The sequence below is a fragment of the Heloderma suspectum genome, chromosome Z (genome assembly GCF_057233095.1).
Source record: "Heloderma suspectum isolate Gila_16-S chromosome Z, 16-S_ref, whole genome shotgun sequence".
NCBI lineage: Eukaryota > Metazoa > Chordata > Lepidosauria > Squamata > Helodermatidae > Heloderma > Heloderma suspectum.
In genome coordinates this window covers 13,431,440-13,449,598 of record NC_139476.1, presented here as the reverse complement: position 1 = coordinate 13,449,598, position 18,159 = coordinate 13,431,440, and the positions used below count along the sequence as shown (strand labels likewise).

Here is an 18,159-nt window from a genome sequence, read left to right as displayed (position 1 = left end):
TCATGATGTCATCTAAAGAACCCGTAAACAACTGTGATCAGGGCACAGTAAACACCTTATGTAGAAAAGCTCTTCCTACAAGTTTTAAAAACAAAATGCCCAAATTTGCATATTTAAATTGGATGCATTTCCCCATAAAATACATATTTTTGCACACATTTTTCCTGTGCATTTCCCCATAAAATGAGTACTTTTGTATGCATGTTTTGAGCCAAGAACTGCACTGCAAAACTGCATTTATTCTGTCCTCTGCGTGGGTACCTGAAAATTAAAATGTGGACTGAATAAAATAATCCAACATCCCTGCCCAAAAGTAAAAAATAGGGGCAGTGGTCTACCAGGAACAGGGAGTGTAAAATACAGTTACTGAGTAATTAGCAACCCTTGGAGCATATACCTGTTGTGAGGACTTCTCAGGGAGCTGGTGCAACTTTGCGGCTAGCAGCATGAGCAATAACATGGAGAGTCGTAATACCGCCTTACAGGATCATTGTAACAGTTACTGAGCTAATGTCAGTATCTTGGCCCCTTAAGAACACTGCTAATGGGGCTTACTTTTGAGTAGAAATGTAGAGGATCTCACTACATGCCTGGCTACAGTGCTATGACCACATACTTAGGAGGGAGCCCCACTGAACTCAGTCAAATTTACATCCAGGTAGGCATGTGTAAAAATGCACTGTTCGGCTCTTTCTTTGGTGTCAAAAGATTTTGGCTTCCTGCTGGCTAACTGGGCAGCAGCACTCAATTTGAATCTAGGTATGGCTAGGGTTCCAGTTTGGAGTTCTGGGGGTCCCTACTTGGCCCCTCCCCTTCTCACGGCCCCTCCCTCGCCCCGACCACCAATCATTTGGCTTTTGTGCATTTTTCTCCCATTCTAAAAGCCTGAAATGCCCCTCCTAAGGCTCAGTGACTGGCAGGAAAAGCTTGAAGCTAAAATAGACTGGTATTTTGGCCCTGCCTTCTTTGCCTTCAGCTCTGCCCCTTTTGCCTTTGGCTCCGCCCATCACTGGAATGTTGCCCTAGAGAACTTCGCCCTAATAGAATTTGGCTCTCAGACTGAACGAAGTTCAACACCCCTGTTTAATCCATCGCTTTATTATTTTTAACCCAGCTGCTCTGCTCAGAGAAGATTCAAACCTTTTTATTTATCTATTTTATTTTAAGGCTCATTAAATTAACAGCAGCAGCAGCAACAAAGAGCCGCAATCAAAAACACAAAACAAAGTCAAGCCAGCCGTTCCAGCCTCGCCCCAATTTGCTCGCCCTCCAGATGGATTGGACTAGGAATGGGAATGATAGGAGTTGTAGTCTAACTCATCTGGAGGGTGACCAGCCCAGGGAAGAGTGTACCACTCAAAGCCTGGGTCTAGAAAGAAACATTGAATGTTACGTGGCAAGGAAAGGGGGAGAAAGAAGTTTGTAAAGTGCCTTGGGACTGGCCCTTATGACTGCTTCAGTGAAGGCTGTCCTTTGGGGCCAAAGTCAAGGACCCTGGGTGACCCCCCCCCCCCAGGGAACAGCCAGTGATGAAGGTGTCAAGGTCAGCAGAAGCAAATTCCCATTTCATTCCTGCAGTCCTGAAGGTGCTCTGATTCGAGTTTAAAAATGCAAACCTGCACATACTCCGAGTAGTTTCCTTTTCTTTTTTAAAGGGGGGCTGGCCAATGTTTTTGTTGCTGTTGTTCTAATGTATCAGGAATGTCGAAGCAGTTATAAAGAGCAGGGGGTTGGCTCCAAGGTTAGCTCCTACTCAGAGTAGACCAATTTAAATGAATGGGATTGAGGTTTGTCATGTCTAACTTCAGTTCTGTTCATTTCAGTGGGACTACTCTAACATTGGATTCAAGCCATGGAGTGGTGGTGGGGGGAGAGACAAAGGGGAACAGAAATACTACTTTTGTGCTTCACATGGCTGTCTAAAGGGGATCCCCATAAGATCAGGAGACCCTGCTTCTAGTCCCCACTCTGCCAGGAAGCTCACTCGGTGACTCTGGGCCAGTCACTCTCAGCCTAACCTACCTCAAAGGGTTGTTGTGAGGATGCAACGGAGAGGAGGAGGAAGGCCACGTGAGACACCTTGGGCTCCTTGCAAGAGGACAAAAAGGAGGGATAGAAGTGTAAGAATACAAAATCTCAAATGATCTCACTGCACCCCTGCTCCGTAAGGTGGGAAAGCAGAAAAGACGTGGAGTGTGGGGGCGGCAGCCCGGTAGCCGGCCTAAAAGTACTGGGGAGCCCCCCCCCCAGTAGGGGGGCAGTTCTTCTGGTTTGCAGGCCTTTTAAAGGCAAGTTTTGTGTGTGTGGGGGGGGGGGACACCTTCTGTGACGGACAAGTACTGCGTGGGGGGCAGGCCCGTAGCCAGGCTAGAAGTTCGGGGTGGGGGGAGGCTGCCAAAAAAGTAGGGGAGGCAGTTCACCAGGTTTGCAGGCCTTTTAAATACAAAACTGTAAAAAGCTTTTTAATTATTCGTTTGTAAGAAAATATTAGGGGGCAGAGAACATTGGGGGGCAGAGTAAATGTGGGGGGCAGGGCCCCCCTAGCTACAGAGCTGGTGGGAGGGGAGTGCTGGTCCCCCCTTGCAGCCCATCCCCTCGCGGTCCCTCCCCTTGGCCGGCCGCAACACCCTCCGCCGTCTCCAAAGCGCCGCCTCGACGACCCAGGCTCGAGCGAAGAAACTTTTTCGCCCCACTTTCCCCGCGGCTCCTTCTCGGTCCGCAGGCTGCCGGTTCCCCGCAGCGCTGCCTGCTCCCTCCGGCCGGCCCGATCCGCCTTGCCTGCCCCCGCTTCCGCCCCCTAGAGCTGCGCAATCATGCTCTCCCCGTACGGACAACGCGCTCTGGGCGCACTGATGCTCTTTGGCACCGTGGCCGGGTTGATGGCCGTGCTGGCGTCCATGCTGATCTTTCAGGTTCAAGCCGGCAGCCGGGCCGGAGCGGGGAGCAGCAGCAACGGCCTCCCGGAGGGGGCCAGGCGGGTGCTGCTGCTTCTCTCCGCCGTGCTGGCCGCGCTCTGCCTGGTGCTCAGCCTCAGCTGCCTCCTGCTAAGCCTCCTGCACGGCTACTGCGGCGCAGAGCGATGCGCGCCTCCAGGGGACGCTCTTGCGCCGGAAAGGTGGGTACTGGGAGGGCTGGGGTCTCCCTGCAAGTGGGTACTGGGCGCGCGGGAGGGGGGGGGCTGTAGTGGCTAATTGGGGGTAGGCAGGGAAGAGGGAATTGGGGAGACACAGGCCACTGGGGTGCACACTGGTCTGCTTTCTCACCTTAAGGACTAGCTCCTTGGCAGTGTACCAACTGCTGCTCATCTCACCTTTAAACAAACCCCCACAGAGCTGAAAAAAGGGGGAAAGGGCAGCACGCAATTAGCAGAAGGGGCAGGTGCACTTTGGCTAGCAGGCATGAATTGAGGAGCTGCTTCTTCTTTAGTTTCTTTTTTTTTTAAGTGTCCAAAGTTAGGTGGGGAAACAAGCAGCCATCCTGAATTCGGCGCCTGCCAGATGTGTCGGAAGACAACTCCTGTCATGCCAGCCAACAGGTGGCTTTGGAAGGGAATTTTGGATTCTATGGGCGCACACTCCTGTGCATGTTTAGACAGAAAAAAGCCGTACAACTCCCAGCATTTCCCAAGCAGCGTGGCTGGCTGGGGAATGCTGGGAACTGTAGGGATTTTATCTGTCTAAATGTGCATATGATTGCACCCAATGCAGCTTTGTCAGTGGCAAATTGATTAGCCAGGATAATGAAATGGAGCTTTGGTGCCCAGGAACAGTCCATCTGTCTGAGTACTACATATATGGTGTGATCAGTTTCTCCGATTCATTTTTTAAAAAATCTTCCTAATGAATGTGGAATCAAGGAGGACTGGAATGCAACAGAAAGCAAATTTTGGGAACAATAAAGGCAGGGAGCTGTGGTGATGATGGGGAAATCATTTCGTATCCCTAACCAAAGTTGGTTGGGTTTTTTTTTTTTTTTTTAACTTTGGGACTACCTATAATTAACTCAGACACACCATACTACAGATATGGGCAAATTAACTTTTGTGGATTTACTTGGCAAGGCTGCCCTTTTTATGCTTCTTCTTTCTGCCTGGCTGGTTTTCACGGGCTGTGTACGTTTGGGCATCTCTGCCTGCAGCCGGGAACCTGCACTCTCCAAATCATTAACAGAACCCCATCTCCGATCCACGGCAAGCAAGACAAAAAGCCTGTTTTACATGCGTTAGCACGACTTTGAAATGTTGTGTCCGCACACGCTGGAGTGAGGTCAGGGTTAATGTGTGCAGGCAGCCCACTGTGAAACGACACATGATCTTGGTTAAGAGGAAGAAATGCCTCTCCAACCTGGTCAAATCTAGATGCCTCCCCAACCTGGTCAAAACATCTGGAGGCCACTCCTAAACACATAAGAAGAACCCTGCTGGATCAGACCAAGGGGCTATCTAGTCCAACAGTCTGTTCACGCCGTGGCCAACCAGCTGCTGACCAGGAACCCACAAGCAGGACATGAGTGCAACAGCATCCTCCCACCCATGTTCCCCAGCAACTGGTATACATTGGCTCACCGCCTCTGGTACTGGAGGTACTATACAGCCATGAGGACCAATAGCCATTGATAGCCTTCTCCTCCATGAATTTGTCTAACCCCCTTTTAAAGCCATCCAAAGTGGTGACCATCACTGCATCCTGTGGCAGCAAATTCCACAGTTTCCCTCTGCATTGCATGAGGAAGCCCTTCCTTTGTCCTGAATCTCCCACCAATCAGCTTCATGGGAGGACCCCACTGGGTTCTAGTATTAGAGAGAGGGAGAAAAATGTCTCCCACTCCAACTTTCTCCACACCAGGCATAATTTTGTACTCCTCTATCCTGTCTCCCGTTGTATTCACTTTCAGAAGATGCATCTGGTTATGTGGGCTTTTGGGCTGGATGGACCTTTGTTCTGACCCAGCAGGATTACTCTTATGTTCCTCTAGACTATTTGCCATGACAGCTTAAAATTGAGCCTCCATGTACAGGAGCAATATACCTTGGAATCCCAAGCACTGGAAGGCAGACAAGAGAGGGCTCTTGACTTCGTGTTCTGGTTATGGGCTTCCGTGGAACTATCTGGCTGACCTGTGTTGGAAACAGGATGCTGGGATGCCCCCAATGGATCTGCCTTGACCTGATCAAGCAGGAAGGCTCTTAATATGTTCCCCAAACATTGGCCAGAGAAGTCAAAGGGAACCATCTATTTCTGTGGGAGAATGGGCAGGCTTTCAACACCAATTTGACCTCTGACAGAATAACAACAACCTTTGTGTGTGAGCAGGAGCAAAGGGGGGCAGGTTATGCCTTCAGCTAAGCCTCTGTTTGCAGTCTTTTTTTACTTGCTCTCATAGAAATCTGTGGGAGAAATACTCCCCCTATAATATCGGTCAATTCCTCAGTCAAGGTATAAATGCATTTTTTAACCGCTTGTTTTTTATTCTGATTTATCTTTTAATATTGGGGTGGTTAAACCGCCACCACCTCCTGCATGTACAGCCAAGCTTCCAGAAAGGCTCAAATATATTCAGCCCCAATTTATATTTGTAAGCTCCTGCAGGGCAGGGACCCATCCTCCCACCTTGTTTCTATTCAGAACATATAATCTGTGCTTCAATACACCAACAACAGTTCTGCATCCAGGTGATCCAAATTCTGTGCGGTGACAAGCTAACTTCTGCAACCTGTTTGAGTTACATAGATGAAGCAAAGTTGCACGCATTCGATTTTGCATAATTGATGGTGCAATTTATGCATATCTACTGAGTTGAACCAGGCTTACTCCCAGGTAAGGGTGTATCGGATCACAGTCATGCGCTGCTTTTACTAGCCACAGAGATGGGTAAGTTGCTCCCTGGGGAATTGAATTTGCTGGGACCAAACTGCAGAAAATCTTATTCATCCATCTCTCTGCGTTTCTGGAGGCCTTGGGTAAAATCTAACACGTGCTACTTAGAGTAGATCTATTGAAAGGAATGGGACTTGACATAATCATAACTAACTTAAGTCCTATCCCTTTCAATGGATCTGCTCTACGTAAGACTTATGTTGGATTTTACCCAATTCCCACCCCATTGTGGAGCAAAGTTGCACGCATTCGATTTTGCATAATTGATGGTGCAATTTCTTTGTTCTCTCATAAGGGCTAGCACCTTGTTGCTGTTTTTCCTTTAAAGAATTCTTAGGAAGCAGCCTTAGGGAGGCAGTACCAAAATACTTCTGAGATCACAGCTATTCAGGGACATCTGTTCTGGCAGGCACATGGTTACAGACACTCAAGTTACCATTGTTGCTTTAACAAAATATTTTCCTTTTCGGCTCAAAATGGCGCTTATCCCTAAGTCGATGTGTTTGGCAGCTGGGTAGCAGAAACAGACTGCATTTTATTCCGGTAGTCCTGATGGTGCTATGATGGAAGAGAATGTAAAACTGCTCATGCCCAGAGTGTGTGTTTGTCTGTAACTGGGTCAATGGTGTAGTGGCAGCTACAGGGGTGTACAGCTGGGGTGTACAGCTGGCACTTTTTTATTATTATTATTATTAGCAGGGACACAGTCACCTGCTACCCTCCTCAAATTTCCCTGTTCCCTCTGAGCTTAGCTGCAATCTTCTCCGTAGTTGGAGGGTGGGGTGGGGGAATGAATTTTCCCAACAACAGTACATTGTGCCTTGTTGTAATACAGAGTATTTGGGGAGAGGCTGAGACTTGAAGGGGCCATTAAGACCCATTAGCTTTCCAAAAGACCTGCTCCTGGCGGAGATGACAAAGGCTAAAACCGCTTTGTTGAGAGGGATCAATTGCCTTGCTTCTCTGTCTTTAAAGTGTAGTTTTATTGCTCATATTCTTTGAATGTCATAAACTGCCTGCATTTTGGGACTCCCCTTGGGGGCCTGGCTAGGTGGACCGTCAGGATGAGTGCCTGCACTTCAAAATCGACAACTGTACCACTGATCAGGGTTGGAACCCAAATCCTGCAGCCCAGGGGCTGCCCAAAGGACCCCCCAGAAAGCAGCCGGTGATGAGAGCATCCAGGTAGCAGGAGCAAACTTCATTTTATTCTTGCCATCACCATTAAGTCCAGGGTATAACATGACCTCGCTGCGCCACTGTTTGAGATTCATTGCCCACATACTTTCCAAGACATCCACAGTCATGAGGTCTAGAAACTTGCTGGGTTTTTTTTTTTTTTTAAAAAGAACAGAATCGCAGGAAGGTGAATTTTGCACCCAGTGCCACATTCCAGATTTCTTTGTCACTCAGAATCACGGCAGCCACATGGCACAACTTACATTCACCCGCAAAGCATGTATGCTGATGGTGCCACGGGCATGTTATTATCATGGTCTAAAATTCCCTTTCAGTGAGCCGTATCAGAATCCAGTACACTGGAGTGAACGTTGCTCATTATGGCTTCGTTTCACGTCCTGCATCATTCCCATGTTGCCGCTGTCATTCTGAATTACAGCTTCAAATTTTCTTTCTGGGTCCCCCCTCCCTCCCTGACACTTTCTTTTTCTCAGATGCTCTGGAGTTTGGCAAACAAAGTTTGTGCTGGACACCCCCCCCCACACACACACTTCTCTTTCTGCAATTGACAAAACAAAGCCGCCTCTATTCTCCCGGACAATGGAAGGAAAAAGTGGGCAGGCATTCCAAATTTTTCCTTTTCCTGGGATTGCGGCCCCCTGCAAAGATGGATTTTAAAAACACGGGTCAGCTACCCCCTGCTAAAGGGCCCAAATCAGCATTTCCCCAGTTACTGACTGAACTGCAACACTCGCTTGAGCCTTAAGGAGAACTGGGGGCAAAACGTGTACACTCACACTCACACACACACACACACACACACACTCAGAGCAGCCCTCCGCCACATTTCAGAAGAAACATTTTTGGCACTTTGATTAGCATAAATAGGCTTGTCTTTACTAATCAGCAATCCTTAAGTCTGCAATCTTGTCTGAGAGTAAGCCCCATTGAACTCAATGGTACTCACCTCTGAGTAGACATGTCTACGACTGCACTGTAAGTGGGTGAAATTTGTTTCATTTTTTTCATAGCCAGAGGCTAGCTCGCACTTATACACATGCGGTTCAATGCCAGCATGAATGGATGAAAGCACCAAAATTCCACCAAGAGAACTTGGCACCCTGAGGACCTGGAGGAGAAGGCCATCAATGGCTACTAGTCTTGATGGCTATGTGCTACCTCCAGTACCAGCAGGAGTGTGCCTATGTGCACCAGTTGCTGGGGAACATGGGTGCGAAGGTGCTGTTGCACTCATGCCCTGCTTGTGGGTCCCTGGTCAACAGCTGGTTGGCCACTGTGTGAACAGAATGCTGGACTAGATGGACCCTGGGTCTGACCCAGCAGGGCTGTTCTTATGCTCTTATGAGTACACGACTTTTTATTGGAGTTAAATAGTTAACATCTTTGGCAGCTGATCATGAAATCTAGAGTGATTTCTGATTGATTTTGATGATTTCTAGGCTGCCTTTTAAGATCACATCAAAAAGGAGAATCCCTAATCCCAATAAAATGCAGTAGAAGTTCAAACATTTCAAAAGCCGGCACTGCATTCATTTAGAATACAACTTAAAACAGCTTACAAGAGCAATTTAAAAACCAACTGTTTCAAGACCAGCAGCGATATCAAATATTTACAAGTTCTATATTGTAACTGTTTCAAAGCAGCTCAGAATAAATGGGGTTTCAAGGTGCATTTAAAAGTCAAGCACTGAAGGGGCCAAACCTCAGTCCATTGGGAGAGAGTTTCAGAGCTATGGTGTCACCAAAAAGACCTCATCTCCAGAGCTGCTAATCTTACAGATCCTAAAGGTGGGTGTGGGAGCACAAGACTGAGGCAGGTTAGTAAAATCCAGTAAGTGTAGGGGTGGGTGGAGTTCTCCTGTCTTGTTCTTTTATGGTCCCAATCTGTTCTTTTAGATGTCCACACCTCTCCTCCTGGCCCGACCCATTTTCCCTAAAAGTTTCTTGGCCTTGTGTGTTTCTAAACTATGCTTGTATTCATGCTATTTTGCTCCTGCCACTTTGGCTTCAGCCCTGTCCAACACTGGAATGCCCCTGAGCCTTTCTGAAACTGAATTTGGCCCTCGGGCTGAATGAGGTTGTGAAATTCCTGTGGTTGGTGGGGCTGAGCACGAAGGGGGCAGAGCCAAAGAGATGGGCCAAAATATCCCAAACGCCTGCATATTTTAACTTAAAGTGCTCACTGCCAGTAACTAGGCTTTAGGAGAGGCATTTTAACTAGAGCTGTATGCGGATGGCCTCTCAAAATTCCCTACCTTATTTGTGGGCAGAGAAATTTGGGAGATAATTTCACCGAATTTCTCCAGGGGAAGAGAAGCAAAAGCCAGGATACCACAAAGAATTGGCGGTTGGGGGGAAAGGGGGTGCGGCCAGGGGATGTGGTCGTCTGGGAAAATCCCAGAGGGCCAGATTGAGTGGCCCGTGGGCCTGAGATTTTGCACCCCTTCTATAGAGCAAAATCAATACGCATCAACAACGCTATAGAAATAATTGACAATGCATAACCACTGCCTTCTCCTTTTCCACTCTCACAGGGGCGACTGGTTCCTTTTGGACAGCCGGAAGGTGCGGCATGTGGCCGTTGGTTTGTTTTGCTGCGGGGTCTCGGTCTATCTTGCAGGTAAGTGGGGTCCCCCAAACTTTGGCCTAGTTCTTGTTTGCCCTCTACTGGAAGGCAAGCGCAAAATTTGGCTTTGGTTTAGGGAAATAAAAGGGAACAAAGTCCATTCCTTTATGGCTTTTGTAGGATTGAGCAATATTTAAAATTTGCCATTAAAAAAAAAAACCAGAGGGCATGCATGGAAATCTTGAAAAATTATCTGTGATTTTAAAATGTTGAGATTTAAAACCCACAGATTATTTCCCCTTCTTCAAAAATACTGATTTCATAATCTTTGTCTGCAAGCTCTATTGAACCCATGACAAGTAGCTACTGATCGCTTTACATACCCATAGATGCAAAGATGCAGAGAGGCCGTGTGGTGTAGTAGTTAGAGTGTTGGATTGGGGAGATCTGGGTTCAAGTGCCCAGTTGGCCATGAAGCTCATGGGGTGACTTTGGGCCACTCACTGACTCTCAGTCTCACCTATCTTGCGGGGTTGCTGTGAGGATAAATAGAGAGGAGGAGAAGGATCATGAGCACACCTTGGGGTCCTTGGAGGAAAAGGTGTGATATAAATTTTAAGCTTTTTATATTTTATATTGTATTTTATGCTATATTTGGGGGTTTCAATTTTTGTGAACCATCCAGAGAGCTTTGGCTACTGGGCAGAATAGAAATGTAATAAATAAATAAATACATGTAACAAATGAATCGATATACCCAGCAGATGGAAATTTTATGCAAGTCTGTGACCTCACTGGGGGTGATTCTTAAATGGTTCCCCTGACTCAAATTAGGTTCAGCTCTTGAGCTGAAAGATATAGAGAATCGCCTCTGTCATTCGTATTAATCTTCTATCATTGCTGCGTCTTAAATTTCATCTCCCTCTCTGAAATTCCAGCACTCTCCATGTACATGCTGGTGCTGTTTGAGATCGAGACAGGAATCACCAGTGCTTGCATCCTGTCATCTGGCATCGTCGTCCTCTTCATCACCGTGACCCACGCCCTGATCCGGGCCTCCAGAGCCACCCGGCACAGCCAGGGAGACCTTTCGCACACACTCTATGAAAACGACTCTGCCCGCGGTGGCGGTGAGATGCCTGCTACGCACCTCAACAATGCTAAAAACATGGCTGCCCCCAGGCCGCGTCTGGAGATCCACCGGGAGTTTTCGTACCCACCATTCGTGGAGCAGAAGTCCCAGCTCACCACGCCGGCAAGCAGCAATGTCACATCCTCAGGGAGCGCCGGGCATACGCTGGAGGAGGGGAGCTATGGTGTGGTCAGGTTACACCGCACCCTTTCAGCAGAGTCTGGCCTCCTGCATGCCGACAGCAAGCCCTGGAACGGGGTCACGCAAGAAATGCGGAACGTTCTGTCCCGGAAGCCAGCGGGCTCCGGGAAAGATTCAACCTTGGTGTGAAAACTGGAAAGTGGGGAGTCCCTCCCCACCACCCACCCCATCTCTGCAGAGAACTTTGAGGGCTCTTTGCCACTCGACCATTAAGAGAGAGTTGTTCCTTCACACAACACATCATGAATTAGTAGGACTAGTTGCCACAAGTGCAGCGGGGGCCATTTGCTTAGGTGGCTTTAAAAGGGGATGAGAAGAATTCGGAGGTGGGGTGTGGGGGAACAGATGTATTAGCAACTACTTGTAATAACGGAACCCCATTCACTCTACCACAAAACAGGAGTTGCTGGGAGAGGGCAATAGCCTTCATACCGTTTGTGGGCTTCTCAGTGACATCTCATTGGCCACTGGGACATCTCATTGGGAAACCAGATGATGGACTAGCCTTGCCTTTGGCCTGATCCAGCAGGATCATTTTTGTGAACGGCCCAGAGAGCTTCAGCTTTGGGGCGGTACAGAAACAGAATGAATGAGAAATAATTCCCTAGCTCAGGGGTCCAGAACCTTTGGCCCACGTGCCAAATCCGGCCCTCTGAGGTTCCCAATCTGGCCCTCTGGAGTTCCCCAGATGACCCTAATAGATTAAAAAAAAAATCCATTCCTTTAGGGGCAAGGGGAGAGGTGAAAAGAAGATACGTAACTAGGGGAGGGGGACTTTACTCAGTGGTAGAGCACGTGCTTTGCACGCAGAAGGTCCCGGGTTCAGTCACCAGCATCTCCAGGCAGGGCTGGGAAAAAACCCTGCCTGAAACTCTGGAGAGCCGCTGGTGGCCAGTACAGACAATACAGAGCTGAAAGGACCAATATCATATTTGATAAAAGGTAGTTTTTTCTGTTCCTATTTAAACCAGCCCTTTATTTAGAATCAGGGGGATCTTACTTTGTGCTTTTAGGGGAAGGGCCATTGCTCAGACAGTGCAGAGCTAAATGGACGAATACTCTGACTGTGTCTAAGGAAGCTCCATATATCCCTCCCTCCCTGCCACATCTGATAACAAGCAAATGCCAAGCAAAGAAACCACCACAAAACAGCACTGGGAAAATTCTTGCCTGCAGCAACCTAGAATGCAGGGTTTTTTTTCCTAGAATTGTTTTGGAATAAGCATTCTTACAGTATCAGATCTTCGCTTTCAGAGATTTAATATTAATAATATTAATCCTGATGACAATAATTTGTTAAAACGATTGCACTGGGAAGCCAGCACACATCACTTCTTGGCTGCAAAGGGCAGGCCTGTCAAGAGCTCTCTTGCACTGATTTCAACCCGGCATTCTTCCACATGGGAATGGCATTGGTGGTGGTGCGGTTCATGAGGCTTCCAGGCGTCTGGGTTTCAAAAGCTACCTGCGGGCAGAATTCAGCCGATCTTTCATGGCAATAGCATGTCTGAGCAGTCCTTCAATGCTCTTGAAATACACACCACTGTCCTTCATGTTCTTGATGGCACTGGAGCAGGAGAGGGAACACAAGGCCAGAGTTAGGGGGGAGATGCTTCAGGATCTCTGCACCTTAGACCCCACTCCTCCTTCTGCCACCCCAATGCTGGAAGTAGAGACAGAGTAGGGTGGTTTGCTTTCCTCCCTCCAACCCCCCATGTGCACGACTGAGCGTGCTTCTCTCCAAAATTGAAATCCACACTTCAAGCTTGGATCTTTGCAGCCATGAGGACTAGGAACTTGGGACTCCCCGCCTCAACATCTGGAGTGCAAAAGCTGCACACATTCTATCGTGTCGCCTCATTCATTCTGAGCAAGAAGAGAAGATCCCTTGGAACCGAACATGAATGGTGCTGCTCCACAAGGGACACTCTGCCGTTAAACAGGTCCAGTGTGAACATCTGTCTGGCGAACAATTATGATCTTTTCAATTTAGCTTTTTAAAACAAACAGTTTTAATGTTTTTACTGCTGTTGTTTTTATTGTTTTAAGGTTGCATTGTTTTAAATTGTTGTATGCCACCTTGATGGCTTTTTAGCAGATAAGGTGGTATATAAATGTAAATAAATAAATAAATTTCCAATAAAAGTTAGGGGAAATCATACAGGCAGGGCTGAGCCACAAGGATACAGGGGCACAAGAAAAGCCATGGAATGTGATATCAGGCCAGGGAATTCAGCTTCTTTTTTCAAGAACAGCCATAGCAAACGGGTTCCTAGTCCTCATTGCTGCGAAGATATGCTTGAAAGTGTGAATTTTAAGGTTTTTGTTTTTAAGCAGTACACTCAGCTGTGCAAATGGGAACAAGAACTCCTGCCCTTCATTGCCCTCCACCCCTGGTCTCTGGGTTTTTTAAAAGAACTGCTGGGGTGGAGGTGCAATCTTTTATTGCCAGTACCTGCAAGCATACTCCACAGTGTAAATGGCTCCTTGACTCTGCTCTTCCCAGCTCTGCATGTCGGCCTGCAAAGATAGAGGACAGGTGAACCCCTGCAGATCTGGGAGAGGCAAATAATTTTCTATCCTCTGTCAGCATCCCTAATCTGTCCAGAAAACACAAAGAAAATTCAAAATAATAATAATGAGAAGGGTCATCTTCAGTCAGCTCCTACCAGCATTCTCCAGACTTCTGACTTGTGCTTCTTTCCAAACTAAAATTGGAAGCAGGCAAAGAGTTGATTTTAGAGCCTTTTTCTCTCCCCGTTTTATCCTAACAACAACCCTGTGAGAAAGGTTAGATCTAACTGGAGATTTGAACCCAGTCCTTTACATTTCTGCATGAGCCTCTCAAAGTGAGCACGTGACTCAGAGAAGCAACAATCAGCTTCCTCTTGGAATTAGTAGCTCTGCTGAGTCTCTGCATCAGGAGCAATTCACACCCCGATGCAGAATTTCCCAGCTCTTCATCAGTGGCTGATTATCCCCGTCTATTTATCCCCTGCATCGGTGGCTGATTATCCCTGCCTACTTCCAAAACAGCAAATCACACAGAGAGGCAACGGTTAACCTCCTCCAAGCCTGGGCTATTCCACTTGGGCTCCATATATGCAACAAGCAAAATGATGCCGAGGTGGCAGAATCATCCAGATCCAGCACAGCCTGGTGGGGAGGAAAGGAGGCTGAACAGCAGATCACACAGAGACCCAACGGGTAACCTCCTTTGTGGAGATAACAGACCTGCTAAAAAATCAACACCACCTAAAAAGCCCTAAATCATTTTGGAAATCCAGTGAAAAAACATTATGTCTTAACGCAGCCTTCCCCAAACTGGTATCCTCCAGATGTTTGGGACTACATCTCCAAGGATTCCTGACTGTTGGCCATACTGGCTGGGGCTGATGGGAGTTGAAGTCCAAAACATCTGGAAGGAATGAGAAGCAGAGTGCAGGACTAGAACCAATGGGTAGAAATTGACTAAACGTTAGAAGAACCTTCCCAACTGCCGCGGGAAGTGATGGGTTCTCCTTCGCTTGGAGATATTTAAGCAGAGGCTGGATGGGCATCTGTTAGGGTGCTGCACTGAGCAGGGAGTTGGACTGGATCACCTCCAATGCTTTCATTCTATGATCTCTCTCACCCACAGACACATACCAGCTTCTCAAATCTTACTCTGGAACTCTGATTGTCTCCTTCGGCCAACATTTATTAACTAAAGCTGGCTGATGCTTAAGACAATGAAATTAATGCCTCATCATTAGCACAGCAGCTAAGTAAAAGATGGGCCACAGTCCCCCAAAGACACTAAAAAACAGAGCTGGGGGTGGGGGGTGGAAAGATGCTGCTCTCCATAAGGTGGGAAGTCTGGGATAACAATCCCCTCTCTTGCCAGTACAGTGCTTATTTGGGAGATGTTTCATGCTTGGAAAAAGAAAAGCATTAGGAATAAATCCTTCATGAAATTAAAAAAGAGGAAAAAAGTTGCTGAAGTCTGCAGAATAATTTCCCCTCCCCTCCAGAGGGGCACAGATCCTGCTTTGTTCAACACAGCCCCCTGGTAAGGATTCAACCTTTCCCAACTGGGCCATGTAACCCAGCCCACACCTGGCTAAAAGGCAAGAGTAGGAAGCGGGGAGCCCCGGGGCCCAGGAGATTTGGGAAATGTTCCTTCTCTTGATACAGGATTTTGAAACACAGGCTGTGTTTATTGAGTTTGTACATTTATCCTCATGGCACTGTTAACATAAGAACATTAGAAGCAGCCTTACCACAAAGAGGTCTGACTATGGACCGGACCTGGGACCTGCCCTGACATTCTAGTTTTCTGCATACAAGGGAAAGCGCATAGCACAGAGAAGCATTTGATCATGCCAGCCCCTGCCTGCTGCCTTAGGCAGCAGGCAGGTTTACCTGCTTATCTGACGTATGTGGGAATGGCGCCTCAAGTCTTCCCTGCTTCCCATTTCGGATTTGGACAGCAGCTTACCTTATGCTGGGCCAGTTCCGGGAGGGACCGCCGGACATGCTCTTGAAGACGATACAAGGCAACGGACGGTTCATTGGCCAAGACATACATGCTCTCTGTAAACTTGTCTGTCACTAGAAAAAGAGAAGGTGTGGGGAGAGAATGTGCTTTTGTTATTGCTTCATTTCCATGCCAGGAAAAGCATCTCTCCCTATATTTTCAATGTTCAGGTGGTGAATGCCATTGCTTATGTAGCCAAAAGGCACCACCCACGCATAAGAGGGTGGGATCAGCAAAACTTCCAAAATGGTCTTTGGGGGGAAAGAGCCTGGCAGCAGGGGGAATACCCTAAAACGGAGTGGGGGACACTCCTCTCCTGGAGGAGAAGGCCATCGATGACTACTAGTCCTGATGGCTCTATGCTGCCTCCAGTATCAGAAGCAGTAAGCCTATGTGCACCAGTTGCTGGGGAACGTGGACAGGAGGGTGCTGTTGCGCTCAAGTCATGCTTGTGGCTTTCCCATGGGCAGCTGGTTGGCCATAGTGTGAACAGAACGCTGGACTAGATGGACCCTCGGTCTGATCCAGCAGGGCTCTTCTGATGTTAAGAGGCCGATGAGAACTGAGCATGCTCAGTGGTCACAGAACAGTGAGTATCTGTTGGTGGGGAGGGAAGACTTGGTGAGAAGGGGAATGGGATGGAGTATCATGGACGAGGGCACTGAAGAGGAATGCCGCATGCTACAATATTTTGTTGCAAGTCTCGTTATTACTATTAAGATTTTATCCCACTCTTCCTCCAAAAAGTTCAGGGCAGCTTAATTTGGTCCACCACCAGCATCCTCTCAACATCCATGCAAGGTGGGTTAGACAGAAAGATGGAAACCTGTTCTTGGCTTTGTGGCCAAGGGGATCTCTGACTCTCCCTGTTCCAAGGCTCCAGTCACCCGGGAGTAAGTGTTGCTGAAATCAGTGCGTCTTACTTCTGAGCAAACATGCACAGGGAGACATTTTTCTCCCTCTCTGATAATACTAGAACCTGGGGTCATCCTGTGAAGCTGATTGGTGGGAGATTCAGGGCGGATATAAGGGAAGGACCTCTTCACACAGCACAAACTATGGAATTTGCTACCACAGGATGTAGTGATGGCCACTAACTTGGATGGCTTTTAAAGGGGGTTGGACAAATTCATGGAGGAGAAGGCTAGCAGTGGCTACTAGTTCTCATGGCTGTGTAGTACCTCCAGTACCAGAGGCAGTGAGCCAATGTGCACCAGTTGCTGGGGAACATGGGTGGGAGGGTGCTGTTGCACTCTTGTGGGTTCCTGGTCGGCAGCTGTTGGCCGCTGTGTGAACAGAATGCTGGACTGGATGGACCCTTGCTAGTTCTTGCTAGTTCTTGACCAAGCTGCACATCCGACATTCTAGCACACTGCATCATGGCATGTACAGCGCAGGAGCCCAGTGGGTAAAGGAAATCGACTCCGTTGCTTAACACACACACCCTGCACACACACACAATTGCCCTCCCTATAAACACCCCCATTTCTAGCTGGGGGTGGGGCCGGGGGAAGATGCTCACGGTTCCCCGCATGTATCAATGACGGACAATGTTTCACTGCTAAAATGAGAGGCACTGGGGCTCCAGCGTGGCTAGAGCAGAGCATACATTCCGCCGCGGAAATGCACTTTGCACAGCCTCAGAAGAACTCTTTTGAGTTGGGGGTTTGCTTTTTAAAAGAGATGGGCACTGGCACTGAACAGAAGCTGTGGGGCGGAGCCCTTCCCAATGTTACACGTGGTTTGACAGCACGCACGAGTTCTCCTGGCTGCGGGTAGATGCGCAGCTGTAAACAACCGAGCCCTCATTCCCACCCGGACCTCGTTCCGTGTGACACAACCCGGAAGTGGCCGCCGCCGTTACCTTTCTTCACTTTCAGCTGCATCTCGGGCTCCTCCATGATCCCGAGACGAGCCCGACGCAGCGGGAAAGAAAGCGGACAGCGAACCCGGAGCGGAAAACCAGCTGCGCGGCAAACTTCCGGCAGGCTGGGTGCATCGCCCTAAGTAGACTCCCCCGGAAACGCCGCCTGGTGAGAAAGGTTCCTGTTGGCTCTCAGTCATCTGTGAGCTCAACCTGTAAGAGAGCTACAAATCCACCCCTCGATTCAGTCCCGCCAGGGGTTAATTTAAACCCCGGGATCCTTTTCCCCCCTGCACTGCCAGGGCTCGGAGCTGAAAAGCTGCCAAGTGCCTCTGAGCACGAGCAGAGTGCCTTTCCTTCCCAACTGAGTGATTCCCCCCTCCACTGCCAGGGCTCGGAGCTGAAAAGCTGCCAAGTGCCTCTGAGCATGAGCAGAGTGCCTTTCCCTTCCCAACTGAGTGATTCCCCCCTCCACTGCCAGGGCTCGGAGCGGAAAAGCTGCCATGTGCCTCTGAGCATGAGCAGAGTGCCTTTTCCTTCCCAACTGAGTGATCCCCCCTCCCCGGTAAATGTAAAGGTGGTGCAGTGAGGGCAAGACATATGCCTGCTTCTAAAAGTACAATCTTGTGCGTCTTTACTTAGGAGTAAGCCCCGCTGTTTTCAGCGGGGCTTAGTGAGGGTGCTTAGGGTTGCAGCCTCAGAGGAACTCTTGCAGAGCAGTTATATGCATGGCTATTCCTCGGAAGCAAGTCCCATTGTGTTCAGTCGAGCCTTCCTCCCAGTAAATGTGTCACGTAGGGC

General features: G+C 48.4%; 2 protein-coding genes across 2 annotated transcripts; one reads left to right on the top strand and one right to left on the bottom strand.

The window, feature by feature from the left end:
• Nucleotides 1-2,345: 2,345 nt before the first annotated feature.
• TMEM221 (transmembrane protein 221) lies at nucleotides 2,346-13,133 on the top strand. Its single transcript, XM_084826176.1, has 3 exons — nucleotides 2,346-3,115; nucleotides 9,611-9,696; nucleotides 10,581-13,133. The coding sequence occupies exons 1-3, from the start codon at nucleotides 2,814-2,816 to the stop codon at nucleotides 11,102-11,104; spliced, it is 912 nt and encodes a 303-aa protein (XP_084682302.1). The 5' UTR covers nucleotides 2,346-2,813; the 3' UTR covers nucleotides 11,105-13,133.
• BORCS8 (BLOC-1 related complex subunit 8) lies at nucleotides 12,219-17,491 on the bottom strand. The gene is made up of 4 exons (XM_084826177.1): nucleotides 17,359-17,491; nucleotides 15,456-15,568; nucleotides 13,431-13,495; nucleotides 12,219-12,542 (listed from the first exon to the last, which is right to left on the bottom strand). The coding sequence occupies exons 1-4, from the start codon at nucleotides 17,393-17,395 to the stop codon at nucleotides 12,437-12,439; spliced, it is 321 nt and encodes a 106-aa protein (XP_084682303.1). The 5' UTR covers nucleotides 17,396-17,491; the 3' UTR covers nucleotides 12,219-12,436.
• Between the last annotated feature and the right edge of the window lie 668 nt (nucleotides 17,492-18,159).

Bases quoted from the DNA above. Each gene is read 5' to 3' on its own strand.
- TMEM221 (XM_084826176.1), top strand. From the start codon at position 2,814: ATGCTCTCCCCGTACGGACAACGCGCTCTGGGCGCACTGATGCTCTTT. The intron at 3,116-9,610 runs GTGGGTACTGGG...CCACTCTCACAG, and splicing joins GACGCTCTTGCGCCGGAAAG to GGGCGACTGGTTCCTTTTGG. The intron at 9,697-10,580 runs GTAAGTGGGGTC...CTGAAATTCCAG, and splicing joins GGTCTCGGTCTATCTTGCAG to CACTCTCCATGTACATGCTG.
- BORCS8 (XM_084826177.1), bottom strand. From the start codon at position 17,395: ATGGAGGAGCCCGAGATGCAGCTGAAAGTGAAGAAAG. The intron at 13,496-15,455 runs GTAAGCTGCTGT...CTATCTTTGCAG, and splicing joins CGGAACTGGCCCAGCATAAG to GCCGACATGCAGAGCTGGGA. The intron at 12,543-13,430 runs GTACTGGCAATA...CTCCTGCTCCAG, and splicing joins ACTGTGGAGTATGCTTGCAG to TGCCATCAAGAACATGAAGG.